Source organism: Salmo trutta, chromosome 19 (genome assembly GCF_901001165.1).
Source record: "Salmo trutta chromosome 19, fSalTru1.1, whole genome shotgun sequence".
Lineage (NCBI taxonomy): Eukaryota > Metazoa > Chordata > Actinopteri > Salmoniformes > Salmonidae > Salmo > Salmo trutta.
Window position 1 is genome coordinate 45622113 of NC_042975.1, and position 21826 is coordinate 45643938.

Sequence of the window (21826 nt, forward strand, 5' to 3'; positions counted from 1 at the left end):
AGTGTAGATTTGGCCTTGTGTTTTAGGTTATCGTCCTGCTGAAAGGTGAATTCCTCTCCCGGTGTCTGGAAAGCAGACTGAAGCAGGTTTTCCTCTAGGATTTTGCCTGTTATTAACTCCATTTATTCCAGTCCATCCATTACGATGAGCTGTCCTCCCCTCAGCAGCCTCAACTGATTACAAGCATACCCATAACATGATGCAGTCACCACTATGCTTGAAAATATGGAGAGTGGTACTCGGTAATGTGTTCTGTTGGATTTGCCCCAAACATAACACTTTATTAAGGACAAAAAGTTAATTGCTTTGCTACATTTTTTGCAGCATTACTTCAGTGCCTTGTTGCAAACAGGACGCATGTTTTGGAATATTTTTATTCTGTACAGGCTTCCTATTTCACTGTCAATTAGGTTAGTATTGTGGAGTATCTACAATGTTGTTGATCCATTCTCAGTTTTCTCCTATCACAGCCTTTAACCTCTGTTACTGTTTTAAAGTCACTGTTGGTGAAATCCTGATTCAGAGGGGTTGTGTTAAATGCAGAAGACACATTTCAGTTGAATGCATTCCGTTGTTCAACTGACGTGTGTGTGTGTGGCGTGTAGGCCAGTGACAAAAACAATCTACATTTAATCCATTTCAAATTCAGGCTGTATGGGAAAAGTAAAGGGGTGTGAATACTTTCCGAGGGCACTGTATCTGTTGTGCAAGGCTAAGATTTTGCATCACCGTGGAATAGATGGAATTGAATTGCTTTACTACAGTAAGTGTTCGGTCAACAGCTTGCAAATGTCATTATGCAAACTAGACTGAAACTACCCTAGTTTCTTCTCATGGTAAACAGACTGGAGGTGTTTTTTCACCCAACCTGTTGATTTATATAAAACATTTCAAGTTGATTTGCTATTCATTTCCATCCACTTTAACGCCTGACTAGTATGATGTCTTATCCAGTAAGCAGATACATTGTTCTAGGTATCTTTAATCTCATGGATGAGGTGATAAGGCCCTCCATAGACTTATCTTATGACTGCGATTAGTGAAGATTGGAGTGCAAAGTTTGTAGTTCCATCTTTTGGGTATGGTATGAAAATATGATCACAGAATGTAATCGCTCCATAATCTTGTCTCATTTGTTTGTGTTACATTTTGATGAATCTGGTAGTAATAAAGTATTTTTTTATGTGGTCTTGTAAGTATTTTGTACCTTAAATAAATAATAATTTTAAAAAATTAACTACACAATGAATGAAAAAACATTTATTGGAAATATATTATCTCTGACAATCATTAGACATTCTGTTTTCCGGAGGGAAAGAAGCATGTTGCTCAATAGCAGGGATCTCCAACCTTGTTCCTGGAGAGCTACTGTCCTGTAAATTCTCTCCAACCATAACCTAGCATACCTGATTTTAATATTTAGCCGGTTGATCAACTGAATTAGGCTAGTTACAACTTGGACTGGTGCGGAAGCTACAGGACGGTAGCTCTCCATTCTGTATAGCCATAGGCGGGACGAGTATGCAAATGTGTCAACTGTCTTAAGAGGAGAGGAAACCCTGGCAGGTAACATTGTCGATGGCGGGTTATAATGTCGGGTGTATTCATTAGTCAGATTGTGTTTTCAAAATGTTTGGTCTGTTGCAAAATGTTTTGCAACAGAAACCGTTTACTCCAAACTGAGAACGTTTCCATTGCAATACAATATGTTTATATTGGACAAATTCAGGTAGGTCCTATCCCCGTTTCGTTCTGTTTGGTTTGTAAATGGTTTTCCATTGGTTTTCCACAACGTAATGAATACACAACGGGTGTTAATGTGTCACAACACAACAAGAAACGTTGAAATTCTCTCACCTCCAAGGAATACTTTTACATCTCACCTATTTCCCCGGTCTCATAGCAACCTCAGTCTTGAAAATCAATTATTAGCTTTTATACTTTGAATTACATTACATTTGTCAGGGCTCAGCAAAGCATTTTATTTCAAATTCATTTGTCTTGAATCTGAACTCGACAAGGCATGTCATTATTTCATTGATAAAATGACGCTCAAAATACACATACACAGTAGCAGGGTTACAAACCTCGACTAACCGGTGCCCCCGCACATTGACTCTATACCAGTACCCCCCTGTATATAGTCTCGCTATTGTTATTTTACTGCTGCTCTTTAATTACTTGTTACTTTTATTTCTTTGTATTTTTATTAATTTTTTTCCCTTTAAACTGCATTGTTGGTTAAGGGCTCTTAAGCATTTCACTGTAAGGTTTACACCTGTTGTATTTGGCGCATGTAACTAATACAATTTGATTTGAAACAAGAGAAACCAGTTAACCAAATTTCAGACAAAACAATTGTGGAGAATCTACTACTGTAAACACTTCATGATGCGTCTGTCTACTCTTCATCTGACTCCTGTAGCAGAGCCTTCTGGGAGCTAGATGTCTTTCTCATCATGATCTCTATGTCACTTCCTCTTCCCGAACATCTTTGTACACAGCTGTTAGGACCAGAGAAGAAGAAGCCATGGATTAGAGTTGGCTCATACAGGCAGTGAATTTACCCAAGCTATGTCAATGTAATGAGTTTATTTGATGATGCGATATGACAAAGATATATTGATAAAAAGGAAGATGCTCACCACCAGCCGATGCAGTAGTTGATGGCAACGATCAGCAGGGCCACAGCTAGATGCCAGCAGAAGCACATGGTGATGAACATGGTGTTATCGTGTGCCTGCAGATCCCACTGTACTCCGTTTAATGGGTACAGCACGAATCCAATCTGAAAGAGTACCCACTTTGCTCAGTTCCTCTGTGGGAGCGTGATGCGATTGACTCGTTTGAAAATGACAGTGGTTCATTTGGTGGTGGTTACTGTTTTACCTGAAAGAACCAGGAGCCTTGCAGGATGGTCATGCTGGTCCTGAGCAGTTCCAGTATGACGTTATCTCGCATGAACACCTCCAACAGGGTGATGGCCGCCCCACCAAACACCGGCATAAACAGCATGGAGTGGATGTGGGTATCCAGAGGAGGACGCATGTGCACATGGAAGTAAAACAGGAGCCCTGGAGAGGAATGGAACATCCTGGAATATTGATACAATATGCAGATAACATCTAATCTGTCTACCGGTCAAAGAGCAAATAAAAACGGACAATTATACTGATGGTAGGAATACCTGCTAATTAAAATCTGCCTCTAGTCTGGTAAGGGATATGTAAGAAATAACAATCAAACTTTTGATACTGTACCTTCAATAAAAAAAGCCAGGGAGAGAGCAAGGCGGTCAAGACCCAGTGGGACTGGAAGCGATGACATAGTGAGGACTTTAACAACTCCAGCGATACTGAAGAAGAGGTACATAGTGCTGTGCTGCCAGTTCATCAGCTTCACCCAGGACTGGGTCTCTCTGTTGTACAGGTGGGCATGGGGCCCATCAGGCACAAACTGCTCTGCCATGATGCCTACAGAGTGACAGGACAATATCAGGGTCAAACAGCAAGCCTCTGTCAGATCTTTCAGAGGTTGAGAGATTCCAAAGTGTAAGATCTTAAAGAGAGAGCAGTCCAAATAAGTGCACCAGGGAAGACTCACCCACAAAGGCAAAGAAAATCATGAGTGCCCCCTCGATTAAGTCTATTCTGTTAAAGAACAGGGGCAGTTTTTGTCTTCCTTTAGGCTGATGCCTCCTCCAACAGTGTCGGAGAGGGTACATCACTGACCAACACAGGCCTAACAGCAGAAAGCAGCTGCCAGGAAGGGCATGTCCCTTGAAGTTGGCCATCCTCCAGTCAACCCTGACAAATGAGAAATGTGAATTATGCATTAAATGTGAAATAAATGATAGGAAAGTTGTTTTGTGCTAAAAGTAAGTACCATGGCAAATAATTGTTTGAGCAACTTACTATTTTCACGAAACTTTAATAAAAATGTGCAAAAAGGCATGTGTGAACTAAACAATGTGTCGGGGTAGGTTCCTTGTCAATCATTGGCTTATTGGTGCAATCAGCAATCAGACAATATCTTCTTTAAGTAAATCAATCAAACCTTTATTAATGCAATTGCAGACAGAAGTTGACAACGGAAACACAGCACGCATGTTTCAGAGTAAGTTCTGCACCCCACCTAAGGGTGCAGCTGATTTTATAGACTCCCTAGTGGTATGATCACCTACGTCAATGTATGTGTTTATCAATAAACTGAGGTTACCTTATAAGGCAACCTAGTACAGTAGCTTCTCAGAATTTATTAGCATTGTCCAATGTCACACAAGATCAAAAATGTCAAAACCAGACAGTGGTTACTTCTCTTTATCTAGTGTCGGTCTGACTTAGACCTGCAAGCACACTCTCACAACAGCCAGGGCTTAACCACAAATACTAATATAGATAGCTTGTGCAACGTATTGCGGCAGAGATTTTAGACACATAGCAACAGTATCTATTATAAGGCCTGCAGCAAAACATACGAATCTTAAGGTCCCCTTAATCAAAAATGGGTAGGGTCTTTGGGACCCACCCCGTACATTCCCCCCTCTGAGACAGGTTCAATCATAACATTCTCCTCTGAAATAAAAATAATTGGCAAATCCCCAGGATCCATTTGATCCCAGGGATGGCCTGCTAAAGGGAGAAACAACTCCTGAGTTACCTGGAATGCTGGTGGGGTGGGGTGAGTCTGTCTATATTCCCATTCCTCCTGAGTCCTGGGAAGAACCTCACGAGATGGATAGACAATGGGATTAAGAGAAACCAGAAATGCACCGGTCTCACCTTCAGCACGATTTGTATCAGCTTCCACCAACACCATCACTCCAGCATGTTCAAGAGCAGTTTCAGTCATTTTCTTACAAATACAAACAGTAGCCAAAATCACCAAACCTCCTGCAACCCTCTAACCCCAGCTGTGCCCTGGACACCATATGTGAACTGATTGCCCCCCATCTATCCTCAGAGCTAGTGCTGCTAGGTGACCTAAACTGGGACATGCTTAACACCCCGGCCATCCTACAATCTAAGCTTGATGCCCTCAATCTCACACAAATTATCAATGAACCCACCAGGTACAACCCCAAATCCGTAAACACGAGCACCCTCATAGATATCATCCTAACCAACTTGCCCTCCAAATATACCTCTACTGTTTTCAATCAGGATCTCAGTGATCACTGCCTCATTGCCTGCATCCGTAACGGGTCTGCGGTCAAACGACCACCCCTCATCACTATCAAACAGTCCCTAAAACACTTCAGCGAGCAGGCCTTCCTAATCGACCTGGCCCGGGGATCCTGGAAGGATATTGACCTCATCCCGTCAGTAGAGGATGCCTGGTCATTCTTTAAAGTGCCTTCCTCACCATCTTAAATAAGCATGCCCCTTTCAAAAAATGTAGAACTAGGAACAGATATAGCCCTTGGTTCTCTCCAGACCTGACTGCCCTTGACCAGCACGGAAACATCCTGTGGTGTTCTGCATTAGCATCGAATAGCCCCCGTGATATGCAACTTTTCAGGGAAGTCAGGAACAAATATACACAGGCAGTTAGGAAAGCTAAGGCTAGCTTTTTCAAGCAGAAATTTGCATCCTGTAGCACAAACTCAAAAAAGTTCTGGGACACTGTAAAGTCCATGGAGAATAAGAGCACCTCCTCCCAGCTGCCCACTGCACTGAGGCTAGGAAACACTGTCACCACCAATAAATCCACTATAATTGAGAATTTCAATAAGCATTTTTCTACGGCTGGCCATGCTTTCCACCTGGCTACCCCTACCCCGGTCAACAGCCCTGCACTCCCCACAGCAACTCGCCCAAGCATCCCCCATTTCTCCTTCACCCAAATCCAGATAGCTGATGTTCTTAAAGAACTGCAAAACCTGGAACCCTACAAATCAGCCGGGCTAGACAATCTGGACCCTCTCTTCTTAAAATGATCTGCCGAAATTGTTGCAACCCCTATTACTAGCCTGTTCAACCTCTCTTTTGTATTGTCTGAGATTCCCAAAGATTGAAAAGCTGCCACGGTCATCCCCCTCTTCAAAGGGGGAGACACTCTAGACCCAAATTGCTACAGACCTATATCTATCCTACCCTGCCTTTCTAAGGTCTTCGAAAGCCAAGTCAACAAACAGATTACCGACCATTTCGAATCCCACCGTACCTTCTCCGCTGTGCAATCTGGTTTCAGAGCTGGTCATAGGTGCACCTCAGCCACGCTCAAGGTCCTAAACGATATCATAACCGCCATCGATAAGAGACATTACTGTGCAGCCGTATTCATCGACCTGGCCAAGGCTTTCGACTTTGTCAATCACCACATTCTTATTGGCAGACTCAACAGCCTTGGTTTCTCAAATGATTGCCTCGCCTGGTTCATCAACTACTTCTCTGATAGAGTTCAGTGTGTCAAATCGGAGGGCCTATTGTCCGGACCTCTTGCAGTCTCTATGGGGGTGCCACAGGGTTCAATTCTCCGGCCGACTCTCTTCTCTGTATACATCAATGATGTTGCTCTCGCTGCTGGTGATTCTCTGATCCACCTCTACACAGACGACACCATTCTGTATACTTTTGGTCCTTCTTTGGACACTGTGTTAACTAACCTCCAGACGAGCTTCAATGCCATACAACTCTCCTTCCGTGGCCTCCAACTGTTCTTAAATGCAAGTAAAACTAAATGCATGCTCTTCAACCGATCACTGCCCGCACCTGACCGCCCGCCCGTCCAGCATCTCTACTCTGGACGCTTCTGACTTAGAATATGTGGACAACTACAAATACCTAGGTGTCTGGCTAGACTGTAAACTCTCCTTCCAGACTCACATTAAGCATCTCCAATCCAAAATTAAATCTAGAATCGGCTTCCTATTTCACAACAAAGCATCCTTCACTCATGCTGCCAAACATACCCTCGTAAAACTGACCATCCTACCGATCCTCGACTTCGACGATGTCATCTATAAAATAGCCTCCAACACTCTACTCAACAAATTGGATGCAGTCTATCACAGTGCCATCCGTTTTGTCACCAAAGCCCCATATATTACCCACCACTGCGACCTGTACGCTCTCGTTGGCTGGCCATCGCTTCATACTCGTCGCCAAACCCACTGGCTCCAGGTCATCTACAAGTCTCTGCTAGGTAAAGCCCTGCCTTATCTCAGCTCACTGGTCACCATAGCAGCACCCACCTGTAGCACGCGCTCCAGCAGGTATATCTCACTGGTCACCCCCAAAGCCAATTCCTGCTTTGGCCGCCTTTCCTTCCAGTTCTCTGCTGCCAATGACTGGAACGAACTGCAAAAATCACTGAAGCTGGAGACCCATATCTCCCTCACTAGCTTTAAGCACCAGCTGCCTTAGCCGCTCACAGATCACTGCACCTGTACATAGCTCATCTTTAAATAGCCCATCCAACTACCTCATCCCCATACTGTATTTATTTATTTATTTATCTTGCTCCTTTGCACCCCAGTATCTCTACTTGCACATTCATCATCTGCACATGTACCATTCCAGTGTTTAATTGCTATATTGTAATTACTTCGCCACCATGGCCTATTTATTGCCTTTACCTCCCTTATCTTACCTCATTTGCACTCACTGTATATCGATTTTTCTTTTTTCTACTGTATTATTGACTGTATGTTTGTTTTATTCCATGTGTAACTCTGTGTTGTTGTATGTGTCGAACTGCTGTGCTTTATCTTGGCCAGGTCGCAGTTGTAAATGAGAACTTGTTCTCAACTAGCCTACCTGGTTAAATAAAGGTAAATTGTTTTCCAATTTCTATAGGGTCATTCTACAGTGGGTGTAATATGTATGAATATGCCTATACAAATTCTTCTCTATCTCCTTTCAGTGTGTGTTAAACAACGGTGGGTGACACTGTAATCCTAATTCTACTCTCACTTAATCCAGGCTATAGTAAACGGTTCTACTAAACTCAAATATATTTCACACGTGGGCCTCACAGAGACAACCGCATGATAGACTTCAATTCCTAATATTATATCTTAAGGGTGTAGAGTAACAGTAATATTCTATTCACCAGTGCCCCTGGTGAAAGCATCACAAAGTAATTTTCTATGAAAATCTCTACAGAACACAACTTCCTTGTAGTAATTGTACTGGTACACTAAGGGTTGTACATTTCCTATACTGTCCAATGGTAGGAAAGTGTCACTAACAAATATGTTCAACCTTTTATTCAAATAAGTTCTGTCCTACTCCTAACTTTTTATTCCACCATTGGGCCATTACTCAATAAAACCACCATAATCTGCAAGAACAAACAAACAAATAAAACACAACACAATATTCATAAACAATTCAACTCATTATTTAGGTAATTGACGCTGAATTATCTCTACAAAATCATCCTACCACTCTGGAGTACTACATTTATTCATCAATCATTCATTCCAGGCCTCCCGGGTGGCGCAGTGGTCTAAGGCACTGCATCGCTGTGCCACCAGAGATTCTGGGTCGAGCCCAGGCTCTGTTGCAGCCCGCCGCGACCGGGAGGCCAATGGGGCGGCGCACAATTGGCCCAGCGTCGTCCGGGTTAGGGAGGGTTTGGCCGGCAGGGATATCCTTGTCTCATCGCGCACTAGTGACTCCTGTGGTGGGCCGGGTGCAGTGCACGCTGATCAGGTGTATGGTGTTTCCTCCGACACATTGGTGTGGCTGGTTTCTGGGTTGGATGGGCATTGGTGTCAAGAAGCAGTGTGGCTTGGTTGGGTTGTGTTTCGGAGGATGCATGGCTCTTGACCTTCACCTCTCCCGAGTCTGTACGGGAGTTGCAGTGATGAGACAAGACTGTAACTACCAATTGAATATCATGAAATTGAGGAGAAAAAAAGGGTAAAAAAAAAAAAATTCATATATTGACATCATGCATTTCACCAATAGCCAGTTATGTAATATCTCCAATCTAGAATTTGACTATGTCATATTCAAAGTTTATGTATATATTTGGGTTGAGTGAGGTGCCACTTACTTGGTGAATGCCAATTAATTACAGACTTAGATTAAACAGGTGTCTGCTTACCTTGTTTGATTTGGAGCTCTGGCACACTGGTGTGGAATCTCCTCCAACCGGACTTGACACTCACTCCTGATAGGTTCCTTATTCCTTGTCAATCACTGGCTTATTGGTGAAATCAGCAATCAGACAATATCTTCTTTAAGTAAATCAATGAATGCAATTGCAGACAGAAGTTGACAATGGAAACACAGCACGCATGTTTCAGAGTAAGTTCTGCACCCCACCTAAGGGTGCAGCTGATTTTATACACTCCCTAGTGGTATGATCACCTACGTCAATGTATGTGTTTATCAATAAACTGAGGTTACCTTATAAGGCAACCTAGTACAGTAGCTTCTCAGAATTTATTAGCATTGTCCACTGTCACACAAGATCAAAAATGTCAAAACCAGACAGTGGTTACTTCTCTTTATCTAGTTTCGGTCTGACTCAGACCTGCAAGCACACTCTCACAACAGCCAGGGCTTAACCACAAATACTAATATAGATAGCTTGTGCAAAGTATAGTGGCAGAGCTTTTAGACACATAGCAACAGTATCTATTATAAGGCCTGCAGCAAAACATATGAATCTTAAGGTCCCCTTAATCAAAAATGGGTAGGGTCTTTGGGATCCACTCCCTACAAATGCAAATGGGAGTTATTTTAAAATAGGCCTATTCAGTCATTAGTAATCCAGATTGTAGTATTTGTTCATCTTGTGAGGTCAATTTAGAACAGGCATTGTGTACAGGTAATTCCTCCCATGCATCCAGAACAGGGCTGGATTACCGCATTTGGGGCCCTGGGGCAAATTTCCTGCAAATATACACATTTTTCCATTGCTTATGACGTGTTCAAGACGAATAGTTTGAGAAATGGGATCTATCTCCTGGAGGGCCGGATGATCAAAAGGGCACGCAGGGCACATGCCCTTTTTTTAGAGGGGGTTGTGGGCCCCCTGGAGGTCGTGGGCCCCGGGGCACTTGCTCTGCATGTCCTTTCGGTAATCCGACCCTCCACGAGATAGATACCAGTTCAAACCATTTGTCTTGCAAATAGAAAATGCCTATTAATTTGTGCAGTCTCAAAGGAGAGAAGGGTAGAAGGAAACTTGAGGTGGATAGTAAAGGATAACAAGCCAAGACAATTCTGTAGTTTGCACACCAGTTTGTTGTTTCCAGCCATGTCAGATAATTGATGTTAAAATATGTCATAAAATCTTTTGTTTGTGAGATATTGACAGCAAATCTATAAAAAGGCACCTGGTATTATTGTGAATGTACCTTACTAAAAATGGTGTGTTGACTATGTAGGCTACACTTTGCTATGTTGTCTTTACTTGAAAAACAAGAGTTTGAAAACTGGCTGTGTGAGTGATGTAGGTGATATCATTGTCCTTTAAGTCATGCTTGCAGTGAATATTGGTTTGTTGTTTGTTTATTAGACTTTACACTAGGCTAAAGTGCCATCCTATTTATTTGTTGGTTGTTACGTTCGCTGTAATGTAATGTATTGTATACCTTTGGTTGGTTAAAGCTTACTGTTGTTTCGACAGAGGACATATGAATAAGGTGTGTGTGTGTTGACTCCAGGATCTTAAGCACAACAAATTTGTAACATATAGTACAAATTGGATTCATAACATATCATATGAATTGCAAAAAATATTTATAATAATAATAATAATTTGCCGGCTGTGACATATTTTATGAAATGGATGACGTAATACACAATTTGATGAAGTAGTACACAAAAAACGGGGCCCACTTTTGGCTCGTGAACGCCACTTTCAAAACTACTGGCCGAAATAATCAAGTGTTTGAGAGTGCATATTTAACATAGAAGAGGAGTGGTAGGTATTTCTACCTGGATTACTATTTGTCAGACAAGGTTTTCTCGACTGGTCGCCTCGCATTCGACATTGCATAGAATATAGTCTTATTTTCTGTCAATTTGTATTTTCTCATTAGAATGATAAACTAGGAAACATTGATTTTTAAGTTTGGTTGGAGCAATTTCTCCTCTTCTGTTCAGTCCTATAAATGTAGCCTTCAGACTTGTTGACATTTGGCCCATTGTCGGGTTAACGCCATAGACTTTGGACCCTCACTCATCAATCATGAGAGAACAATGTTTTTACACCACAACCACAAAAACACAGAGACAATTTGAAATGTTCATACCTTGTTCGTTGTCACGGCGCAGTTGGCCGACCTCTCCTCTCTCAAATCAGTGAATCCTGTTAGTTGAGATGAATATTGAACTAACAGTGGGTCTAGTACCTGTGTCCACACACACCTGCTCATCTACCTGTAGTGTAAGCATCACGTGACAACGCCCTTGCTTGCTTTTCATGACTTGACTGCGACCAAGGAGCACAGCACCCAGGGTACTATCTACAAATGGATAACACATGATACACTTATGTTGACTATCTGTTCATTTAATTAATCTATTTTTCTTTGATCGTTGTAACGCGTCAATGGAATGATGTGAGGCACCTGCAGTGTAGGCATAATAATACAATACTAGTTTTATATGCAAACAGTTTGATCTTCAATATAATATAGCTATTTTGTGTTAAAGTTGTCAATTTCGAAATAACCAAAATTGGGCTATTATTGGCACTACTGGTGTTTAACCCCTGAAAAGGTTCACATCACTCTGAGATGTTAGACATTTTACAGAAAAGTATTGCTGAGGTTTCTAGAAAGATTTAGGTGCAATTTAAGTTAATGTGTAATCTCTAATTGTCAGGGCAGTGTGCTGAAAGGGAGAGGTTAGTATGTAGGCTAGGCTTGTAGGACTCGAATGAACTTTGCTCCCATCGTAAAGAAGGTTTTATTTCAGTCAATCAGATCAATCCAGATAAATAATTCAAGCACTTATATATACAGCTTTTAAAAATACAAAATCATCACACTGATTAGGCCTACCAAAACCAAAATGTTCAAGGGTTCTTCAAATGTGTTAGCATTATTTGTCCTGAGAACTGTCAATGAATTATTGCTAATAGTGACACAAAACTTAGGGTTATTGTATTTAATAACGTGAATTTGTGGGGATTAGAGTATTGCACAGAATAATTTCTTCTCCCGAAAAGGGTTCTCAGAGGATGACACTGGTATCACCAGAGGGTCCTCCTTGGCATGAGCCTCACAGAAGGCCATCAGATCAGCTGCTGCTTTGGACACCTGCACATAGAGCACATGATTAACAAGGACAAAGCTATCAGATTGGAGAGTGGGAGCCAATGTGCTCGATTTACAATGTAAATTGATAATGGACAGCTTTTTTGGTACATAAAGAGATCAAAAATAAAACAAAAAAGGATATTGTGCCTAATAACCATTCCTTGCTCACCATCATTCTTTCGATGTTGACTTCCAGTTTCAGCTGTTCCACTGTCTTGCGGGTATCTGCAATCTTAGCCATGTTATTGGACATCCTGCTTCCTCTCACTGTACCTCAGCCTGGTCCAGTTTGTAGATCATGTATTATGTTAATGCTTTTAAGAAGAATGATCAGAGTTACGTTTGAATCAGTTATACAGGTAGTGCATATACCATGCATCAGACATAAATGCCAAAGCATGAGATGGAACCATGCCAGTGTATAATGGTTTCATTTGCTTGTTATTGCTGCTGCCTGGGTCTCAGCTGGAAGTGTCACAGTGAGGGCCTCAGAGGGAAGAGGTGCAGGGAGAGGCATGCATAGGCAGCAGCATTATGATTCCCTGATAAAATAAAGGTGAAATAAAATAAACAAATAAATTACCCAGGGGGTTTCTGCTAGCACATCACCTGTTTCCCTGTTGCTTTATCTGTAAATGAAATGTGCTGAACACTCATTATTACCTTGTCATGATGGTCTTACTGTATTTGTGATGATTGAAATTAGTAGCATTAGTTCTCTTACAAATTGCATGTGAATAAAGCAAATAACAGAGGATATTCCACAATCACCTCTCTCATCCCTCCATACCCAATTATGTAGCTGGTCAACATGTGGCACAGTGTGGCTCTTAATGACAGTTGCCCACTCGGGCCCCTTCAGAGGGCAGTTTCTTTTCTCAGCCTTTAATTTGTCCCCAATTTCATAGTCAACTGAATGAATTGATGATGAAAACTAGCTTTGTTTTTTACATGAACATTTACATAACATGTAGGCCTACTACACTTTAATGGACTGTACAACAGCACATATCTCAAACTTTATAGTTTGTTGTCTACATCAGAACACAGCCAAATATACACTGAACAAAAACATACAGTGCCTTCGGAAAGTATTCAGTATTTCAGTTTTATAATTGTAATACATTTGCAAAAATGTCTTAAAACCTGTTTTTGCTTTGTCATACTGGGGTATTTTGTGTAGACTGATAAGAAAAACAATTATTTCATCCATTTTAGAATAAGGCTGTAATGTAACAAAATGTGGAAAAAGTCAAGGGGTCTGAATACTTTCCGAATGCGCTGTAAACGCAACACGCAACAAAATTTCTACGATTTTACTGAGTTACAGTCCACATAAGGAAATCAATCAATTGAAATAAATAAATGAGGCTCTAATCTAAGGATTTCCAATGACTGGGAATACAGATATGCAACTGTTGGTCACAGATACCTTAAAAAAAGGTAAGAGCGTGGATCAGAAAACCAGTCAGTATTGTGTGAACACTATTTGTCTCATGCAGCTCGACACATCTCCTTCACATAGAGATGATCAGGTTGTTGATTGTGGCCTGTGGAATGTTGTCCCACTCTTCAATTGCTGTGTGAAGTTGCTGGATATTGGCGGGAAATGGAACAAGCTGTCGTACACGTTGATCCAGAGCATCCCAAACATGCTCAATGGGTGACATGTCTGGTAATTATGCAGGCTATGGAAGAACTGGGACATTTTCAGCTTCCAGGAATTGTGTACAGATCCTTGCCACATGGGGCTGGGCATTATCATGCTGAAACATGAGGTGATGGCATCAGATGAATGGAACGACAATGGGCCTCAGGATCTCATCACGTTATCTCTGTGCGTTCAAACTGCTATCGATAAAATGCAATTGTGTTCATTGTCCATAGCTTGGCATGCCCATACCGTAACCCCACTGCCACCATGGGACACTCTGTTCACAATGTTGACATCAGAAAACCGCTTTTCCACGCAATGCCATACACACTGTTTGCCATCCGCCCAGTACATTTGAAACCGTGATTCATCCGTGAAGAGCATACTTCTCCAGCATGCCAGTGGCCATCGAAGGTGAGCATTTGCCCATTGAAGTTGGTTACAACACCGAATTGCAGTCGGTTCAAGTCCCTGGTGAGGACGACGAGCACCCAGATGAGCTTCCCTGAGACAGATTGTGCAGAAATGTGGAGGTCCTGGGCTGACGTGGTTACATGTGGTCTGCGTTTGTGAGGCCGGTTGGACGCACTGCCAAATTCTCTGAAACAACGTTGGAGATGGCTTATGGTAGATAAATTAACATTCAATTCTCTACCAACAGTTCTGGTAGGCATTCCTGCAGTCAGCATGCCAATTGCACACTCCCTCAAAATTTGAGACATCTGTGGCATTGTGTTGTGTGACAAAAAGGCACATTTTAGAGTGGCCTTTTATTGTCCCCAGCACAAGGTGCACCTGTGTAATGATCATGCTGTTTAATCAGCTTCTTGATATGCCATTCCTGTCAGGTGGATGGATTATCTTGGCAAAGGAGAAATGCTCACTAATAGGGATGTAAACAAATGTGTGCCAAAAAATGTATGGAAAATGTCTGGGATCTTTTATTTCAGCTCATGAAACATGGGACCAACACTTTACATGTTGCATGTATATTTTTGTTCAGTGTATATCAATATTCTATTTACCAACAACATAAACTGTCACTATGGACCAGAACACAATCAATCTAATTTAAGGATTATAATTAGCCACTTACCGCAAAAACAAGACAGCCAGGTTGGTAGGTCCAGGGCTCTCGAGTTGAGTTGGGATGGTTGAACAAGGCAATCTCTCTACAAACAAATGGAGAGTTCCAAATGGAGAGAGATTAGTGAGTATGATGGGGAGGAGGGCTTGAATAGGTTCCCTCCTCTCATACAGTAATTACCTCTCGTTCTTCCCCCATGTTGGGCTCAATGCAACGGTAGCAGACGACATAGGGTGTGACCTTCCTCTCTTGAAAGTGTCTATCATTTGCTTGTCATCAATCAGACTTGTCATTTGAGACACGTGCAGTTTTGTTGTAAAAGGTTGTCATTTCTTCCTCTAATCATTTTTTTCCGGCAAATTTGGGTTATGCTTATTAGTTCTTATTATTTATTATAAACAGAAAATAATCTGTGTTGCTCTTACATTTTCTGTTTAAGACTGTATTCATTTTGTATTGTTGTATTACTGTACTACAGTTCTGTGGAAAAAGTCAGTGATTTGCATGTAACCAAGAGCCTTAGGCAGGAGAGGTGTCATGAGAGATAAGCCTAGTGGTTGTTTTCCACATACTACCCATAACAAATATTTACCTGAAAGATTACAAGGTGGAGGCTTCATACCACCGTTGTTATGCTTCACTGTGGCATACTTAAATACTCGTGTAGTACGGAGTGTTATAGTGTCTAATACCATATATTGTGTGGTTAGGGATCTTGATGGTCTAAAATAGAGTGTGATGTGGAGTCTCTGAAGGAGAAGTTACAGTTAGCTTCCAGTAACTCTAAGTACTGTCTGGATTTTCAGTATCTCTAGCAGGGCTTGCAGGGTTGCCAGGCTACAGCAGGGACAACAGTGCCTGCCTCATAGTTTAATGCCAAGTGCCTCATTAGCAGGTGTTTCCCTGCGTTGATTGGTTGTCTCACTGCAAGTAGAGGGCTTCCAACCAGCACAGCCAGGTAAAGTCCTTCAACACTTACCCTTTCTCTGCTGCAGGTTGATGTTAATTGTCATTCATCTTGCCCTGGAGGCAGAACTGAGCAGTTTCCACTAGATGGACCAGCTGCAAAATCAAAATGGGCATTTCCTGAAAACAAAAAATGAGCTTTTTGGTCTTAAATTTAACCCATAACAGTCTAAGCTATTAGCTCATACAAACGCATTGAATAACAGATTCACTATATGGAACAACAGATAGTCCCCCCAAAAAATCTAAAGGAAGTTTGTTCTGAAGTGTCTGTCATATATCTGTGAGATATAAGAAAGGTTCATATAATCTCCATATATACTGTACTTCCATTCAATTTTTCAACTGGTACCTGGGGACCTTCAGACTAGACTTGTAAGGCCTGTGGGAGTCTTAGAGGAAAGCAACATACATGTACATTACCGTTCAAAAGTTTGGGGTCACTTAGAAATGTCCTTGTTTTTGAAAGTAAAGCATATTTTTTGTCCATTAAAATAACATCAAATTGATCAGAAATACAGTGTAGACATTGTTAATGTTCTAAATGACTATTGTAGCTGGAAACGGCTGATTTCTTTATGGAATATCTACATAGGTGTACAGAAGCCCATTATCAGCAACCATCACTCCTGTGTTCCAATGGCTCGTTGTGTTAGCTAATCCAAGTTTATCATTTTCAAAGACTAATTGATCATTAGAAAACCCTTTTGCAATTATGTTAGCACTGCTGAAAACGGTTGTACTGATTAAAGAAGCAATAAAACTGGCCTTCTTTAGACTAGTTGAGTATCTGGAGCATCAGCATTTGTGGGTTCGATTACAGGCTCAAAATGGCCAGAAACAAAGACCTTTCTTCTGAAACTCGTCAGTCTATTCTTGTTCTGAGAAATGAAGGCTATTCCTGCGAGAAATTGCCAAGAAACTGAAGATCTCGTACAACGCTGTGTACTACTCCCTTCACAGAACAGCGCAAACTTTCTCTAACCAGAATAGAAAGAGGAGTGGGAGGCCCCGATGCACAACTGAGCAAGAGGACAAGTACATTAGTGTCTAGTTTGAGAAACAGACGCCTTACAAGTCCTCAACTGGCAGCTTCATTAAATAGTACCCACAAAACACCAGTCTCAACGTCAACAGTGAAGAGGCGACTCTGGGATGCTGGCCTTCTAGGCAGTTGCAAAGAAAAAGCCATATCTCAGACTGGCCAATAAAAAGAAAAGATTAAGATGGGCAAAAGAGCACAGACACTGGGCAGAGGAAGATTGGAAAAAAGTGTTATGGACAGACAAATCTAAGTTTGAGGTGTTCGGATCACAAAGAAGAATATTCGTGAGATGCAGAAAAATTAAAAGATTCTGGAGGAGTGCTCGATGCCATCTGTCAAGCACGGTGGAGGACATTTGATGGTCTGGGGTGCTTTGGTGATGGTAAAGTGGGAGATTTGTACAGGGTAAAAGGGATCTTGAAGAAGGAAGGCTATCACTCCATTTTGCAATGCCATGTCATACCCTGTGGACGGTGCTTAATTGGAGCCAATTTCCTCCTACAACAGGACAATGGCCCAAAACACAGCTCCAAACTATGCAATAACTATTTAGGGAAGAACCAGTCAGCTGGTATTCTGTCTATAATGGAGTGGCCAGCACAGTTCACGGATCGCAACCCTATTGATCTGTTGTGGGAGAAGCTTGGCTGTAAGAAGTGCCCATCAAGCCAATCCAACTTGTGGGAGGTGCTTCAGGAAGCATGGGGTGAAATCTCTTCAGATTACCTCAACAAATTGACAAGAATGCCAAAGGTCTGCAAGGCTGTAATTGCTGCAAATGGAGGATTCTTTGAAAAAAGCTAAGTTTGAAGGACACAATTATTATTTCAATTAAAAATCATTATTTATAACCTTGTCAATGTCTTGACTATATTTCCTATTCATTTTGCGACTCATTTCATGTATGTTTTCATGGAAAACAAGGAAATTTCTCAGTGACCCAAACTTTTGAACAACTGTGTACGTGTTCGTGAGAGTCTCACCTTAGCATGGAGCCCAAACTGTTCAGACACCAGAGACGATTTTGTGAGAAGACCGATTTTTGGATGTCTCATGGTCTGACAAACTCCGCTTTAGCTCTGTCACCACAGATGCGGAAGTGCAACATCGGCAGATGCGGTGAATTAAGACGCATCCAGTGCACAAATAAACTCAGCAAAAAAATAAATGTCCCTTTTTCAGGACCCTGTCTTTCAAGATAATTCGTAAAAATCCAAATAACTTCACATATATTCATTGTAAAGGGTTTAAACACTGTTTCCCATGCTTATGGGCACAAACCCACCGTCACTGACAGGACTGGCAAAAAGTGCTCTTCACTAACGAGTCGCGGTTTTGTCTCACCAGGTGCCTTGGTGGAAGAGTGGGGTAACATCTCACAGCAAGAACTGGCAAATCTGGTGCAGTCCATGAGGAGGAGATGCACAGCAGTACTTAATGCAGCTGGTGGCCACAACAGATACTGACTGTTACTTTTGAATTTGACCCCCCCTTTGTTCAGGGACACATTATTCCATTTCCGTTAGTCACATTTCTGTGGAACTTGTTCAGTTTATGTCTCAGTTGTTGAATCTTGTTATGTTCATACAAACATTTACACATGTTAAGTTTGCTGAAAATAAACGCAGTTGACAGTGAGAGGACGTTTCTTTTTTGCTGAGTTTAGATATCTCTATCTTAAAAACTTCTTCGGGATCGGTGTCCCATCCACGGGACGGATGAGCTAACATAGGTCTAATGTGATTAGCATGAGGTTGTAGAACAAGAACATTTCCCAGGACATAGACATACTGTATCTGATATAAGCAGAAAGCTTAAATTCTTGTTAATCTAACTGCACTGTCCAATTTACAGTAGCTATTACAGTGAAAAAAATACCATGCTATTGTTTGAGGAGAGTGCACAATTTTGAACATGAAAAGTTATTAATAAACAAATTAGGCACATTTGAGCAGTCTTTTGAATTTTGAACAGAAATGCAATGGTTCATTGGATCAGTCTAAAACTTTTTACATACACTGATGCCATCTAGTGGCAAGAATCTAAATTGCACATGGGCTGGAATAATGCATTTCAAAGATGATGGTACAGAAAAATACAAAAGAACGGTTGTTTTTTTCTTTGTATTATGTTTTACCAGTTCTATTGTTTTATATTCTCCTACATTCCTTTTACATTTCCACAAACCTCAAAGTGTTTCCTTTCAAATGGTACCAATAATATGTATATCCTTGCTTCAGGGCCTGAGCTACAGGCAGTTAGATTTGGGTATATAATTTTAGGCGAAAATTGAAAAAAGGGGTGGATAAACTGACAAAAATATAAAAATATTATGCGAATTAGATTTCTGTGGGGGGTGCAGAAATCGACTCTAGGGGTTTAAGATTAGGGTTAGCATTAGGGTTATCAGTGTGGTTAAGGTTAGGTTTCAAATCAGATTTTATTACTTTGTAGCTGTGCCAGTGACCACTCTGCAGAGTTCAAATCAAATCAAATCACATTATATTTGTCACAAGCGCCGAATACAACAGGTGTAGACCTTACAGGGAAATGCTTACTTACAAGCCCCTAACCAACAATGCAGTTAAAAAAAAAAGTAATAGATAAGAATAACAAATAATTAAAGAGCAGCAGTAAATAACAATAGCGGGGCTATATACAGGGGGTACCGGTTGCCTCTAGTACATGAGGCATCCCAATAAATGCCAACCTGCTTCTCTGCTGCTGGGGGCATAGGTGGAAAGTTTGCCCATATACATTTTGTCTGTAAAGTAGAGATTTTTTTTTTATTGAATTGATGTTATTTTATACAACTTTTACTCTAGTGTATCCATGGTGTAATGATATGGCAGTTACCACAGTAGTATGAGGGCTATGCAGCTGGATGGGCCATTCAGATGTTTATGGGTTAAATAACAGCAGTTCCATGTACACTTGATGATACAGTATATTGTACTGAAATCCATAATCCCCACTGAACTGAATGAATTCTGCAGACGATAATGACGGCCCATTGTCAGACACTAACTTGTTCAGAATACACGTGAGATTATCCAGGTGCATTTTGCAGTTGTTCCTTACTCTATACCATGCTGCCTATCCATTTCCATTCATGTTTAGTCAATGAATATATTCAAAATATATTTTTTAAAGCTGTACTTAGTTTTAAGGCCTGTTATTATGAACTTACCGGAACAAAACATATTTCCTGTAACAAATTCACATAGGCAAAAACACTACCGGTCAAAAGTTTAGAACACCTACTCATTCAAGGGTTTTTCTTTATTTTTGCTATTTTCTACATTGTGGAATAATAGTGAAGACATCAAAACTATGAAATAACACATGAAATCATGTAGTAACCAAAAAAGTGTGAATCAAATCAAAATATATTTTAAATTTGAGATTCTTCAAATAACCACCCTTTTCCTTGATGACAGCTTTGCACACGCTTGGCATTCTCTCAACCAGCTTCATGAGGTAGTCACCTGGAATGCATTTCAATTAACAGGTGTGCCTTCTTAAAAGTTAATTTGTGGAATCTCTTTCCTTCTTAATGCTTTTACGCCAATCAGTTGTGTTATGACAAGGTAGGGGTGGTATACAGAAGATAGCCCTATTTGGTAAAAGACCAAGTCCATATTATGGGAAGAACACCTCAAATAAGCAAAGAGAAATGACAGTCCATCAGTACTTTAAGACATGAAGGTCAGTCAATACAGAACATTTAAAGAACTTTTTGAAGTTTCTTCAAGTGCAGTCACCAAAACCATCAAGCTCTATGATGAAACTGGCTCTCATGAGGACCGCCACAGGAATGGAAGACCCAGAGTTACCTCTGCTGCAGAGGATAAGTTCATTAGAGTTACCAGTCTCAGAAATTGCAGCCCAAATAAAAGAAAACCCCTTGAATGAGTAGGTGTTCTAAAACTTTGGACCGTTAGTGTATATTAATAATGTTTTCTCAAGACACAGGATATCATCATCATGCGGCCATAGTCTCTGTCTTGATTGGCAGACTCTCCTGTTAGCGCTCATTTCTTGCATGATCTCAAACCTCAGGATAATTACGCACAGCAATTCCTAGGAATGGGTAGAAGTGTCTGGTGAGCGAGGTGACAGGATATCTACCTCTAGCACACACAATAGTATCCAGAGATGTCTTTTCCCCATGAGCTTAAATTTTGCATCACATCTTTGAGGTGATATTTGATTCCAACCATGAACTTGGATCTGCTTCTTCTTTTCTTGGTGTAGTCCCAAACAGTGAGGCTGCAACCCTTTGTCACAACCAAGGAAGAGATGCGGTTGATGATAGGGACGTCAATTCAACACCTATTCCACGTTGGTTCAACGTAATTGGAATCCACGTTGATTCAACCAGTGCATGCCCAGTGGGTGGGTAGGCATCAAGGTACTCTCCCGCGCAAATGTGCTCGCAATAATAGTGACTGTCCTCTAATATGCACGCACAAAACTTCACGCTGTCTGCTTCTTTCAACCTATTGGGTTCTCGGCATTGTGCATTGCGGACTTCAAAGCACAAAGTAGTGCGAAGCAGAACGATCATCACATTCATGGTTGCCTTGTGTGGACAGAAGGGGTACAGGTATCTCCTTAAGTGACCAGTGTGTACCATACACTCACGTCAGCTGTTGGCAATCGACCCTGTCTGCTTTATTCAGTACCACATGGAACTTGTCTTCATAGCCATGCAGAGGCCCAAAGGCACGTGTGAGCCCACCAGAGAACTTCAGTTTAGGTGCACCAAACAGAAGGATGATGCGGTCGACACGTTCTGCAAACCAGTGCAACACTGCTGGGAAATCATACCCTAAGATAAGA

The 21826-nt window shown here is 41.3% G+C and overlaps 2 protein-coding genes across 4 annotated transcripts; both read right to left on the reverse strand.

Annotated features, from left to right (window-relative positions):
• Window positions 1-2268: 2268 nt before the first annotated feature.
• LOC115154742 (transmembrane protein 45B) lies at window positions 2269-11373 on the reverse strand. Of its 3 annotated transcripts, none has more exons than XM_029701279.1 (7): window positions 11219-11373; window positions 9058-9156; window positions 3604-3806; window positions 3261-3473; window positions 2890-3074; window positions 2646-2788; window positions 2269-2504 (listed from the first exon to the last, which is right to left on the reverse strand). In XM_029701279.1, exons 3-7 carry the CDS (start codon window positions 3791-3793, stop codon window positions 2402-2404), a joined length of 834 nt encoding a protein of 277 aa, XP_029557139.1. In that variant the 5' UTR covers window positions 3794-3806; window positions 9058-9156; window positions 11219-11373; the 3' UTR covers window positions 2269-2401. The 3 variants fall into 3 exon arrangements, with proteins under 3 accessions (XP_029557139.1, XP_029557141.1, XP_029557140.1); XM_029701281.1 differs by having other exon boundaries at window positions 9058-9152; window positions 11219-11364; XM_029701280.1 differs by lacking the exon at window positions 9058-9156 and having other exon boundaries at window positions 11219-11363.
• A 484-nt stretch (window positions 11374-11857) lies between these two features.
• LOC115154745 (guanine nucleotide-binding protein G(I)/G(S)/G(O) subunit gamma-8-like) lies at window positions 11858-15321 on the reverse strand. Its single transcript, XM_029701288.1, has 3 exons — window positions 14980-15321; window positions 12399-12543; window positions 11858-12229 (listed from the first exon to the last, which is right to left on the reverse strand). The coding sequence occupies exons 2-3, from the start codon at window positions 12480-12482 to the stop codon at window positions 12101-12103; spliced, it is 213 nt and encodes a 70-aa protein (XP_029557148.1). The 5' UTR covers window positions 12483-12543; window positions 14980-15321; the 3' UTR covers window positions 11858-12100.
• Between the last annotated feature and the right edge of the window lie 6505 nt (window positions 15322-21826).

Coding starts and splice junctions, on each gene's coding strand:
- LOC115154742 (XM_029701279.1), bottom strand. CDS start 3,793: ATGGCCAACTTCAAGGGACATGCCCTTCCTGGCAGCTGCTTTCTGCTG. Junction 3,075..3,260: donor CCTGGCTTTTTTTATTGAAG/GTACAGTATCAA, acceptor ATTCCTCTCCAG/GGCTCCTGTTTTACTTCCAT. Junction 2,505..2,645: donor AACTACTGCATCGGCTGGTG/GTGAGCATCTTC, acceptor TGGTCCTAACAG/CTGTGTACAAAGATGTTCGG.
- LOC115154745 (XM_029701288.1), bottom strand. CDS start 12,482: ATGTCCAATAACATGGCTAAGATTGCAGATACCCGCAAGACAGTGGAA. Junction 12,230..12,398: donor TCAACATCGAAAGAATGATG/GTGAGCAAGGAA, acceptor CTCTATGTGCAG/GTGTCCAAAGCAGCAGCTGA.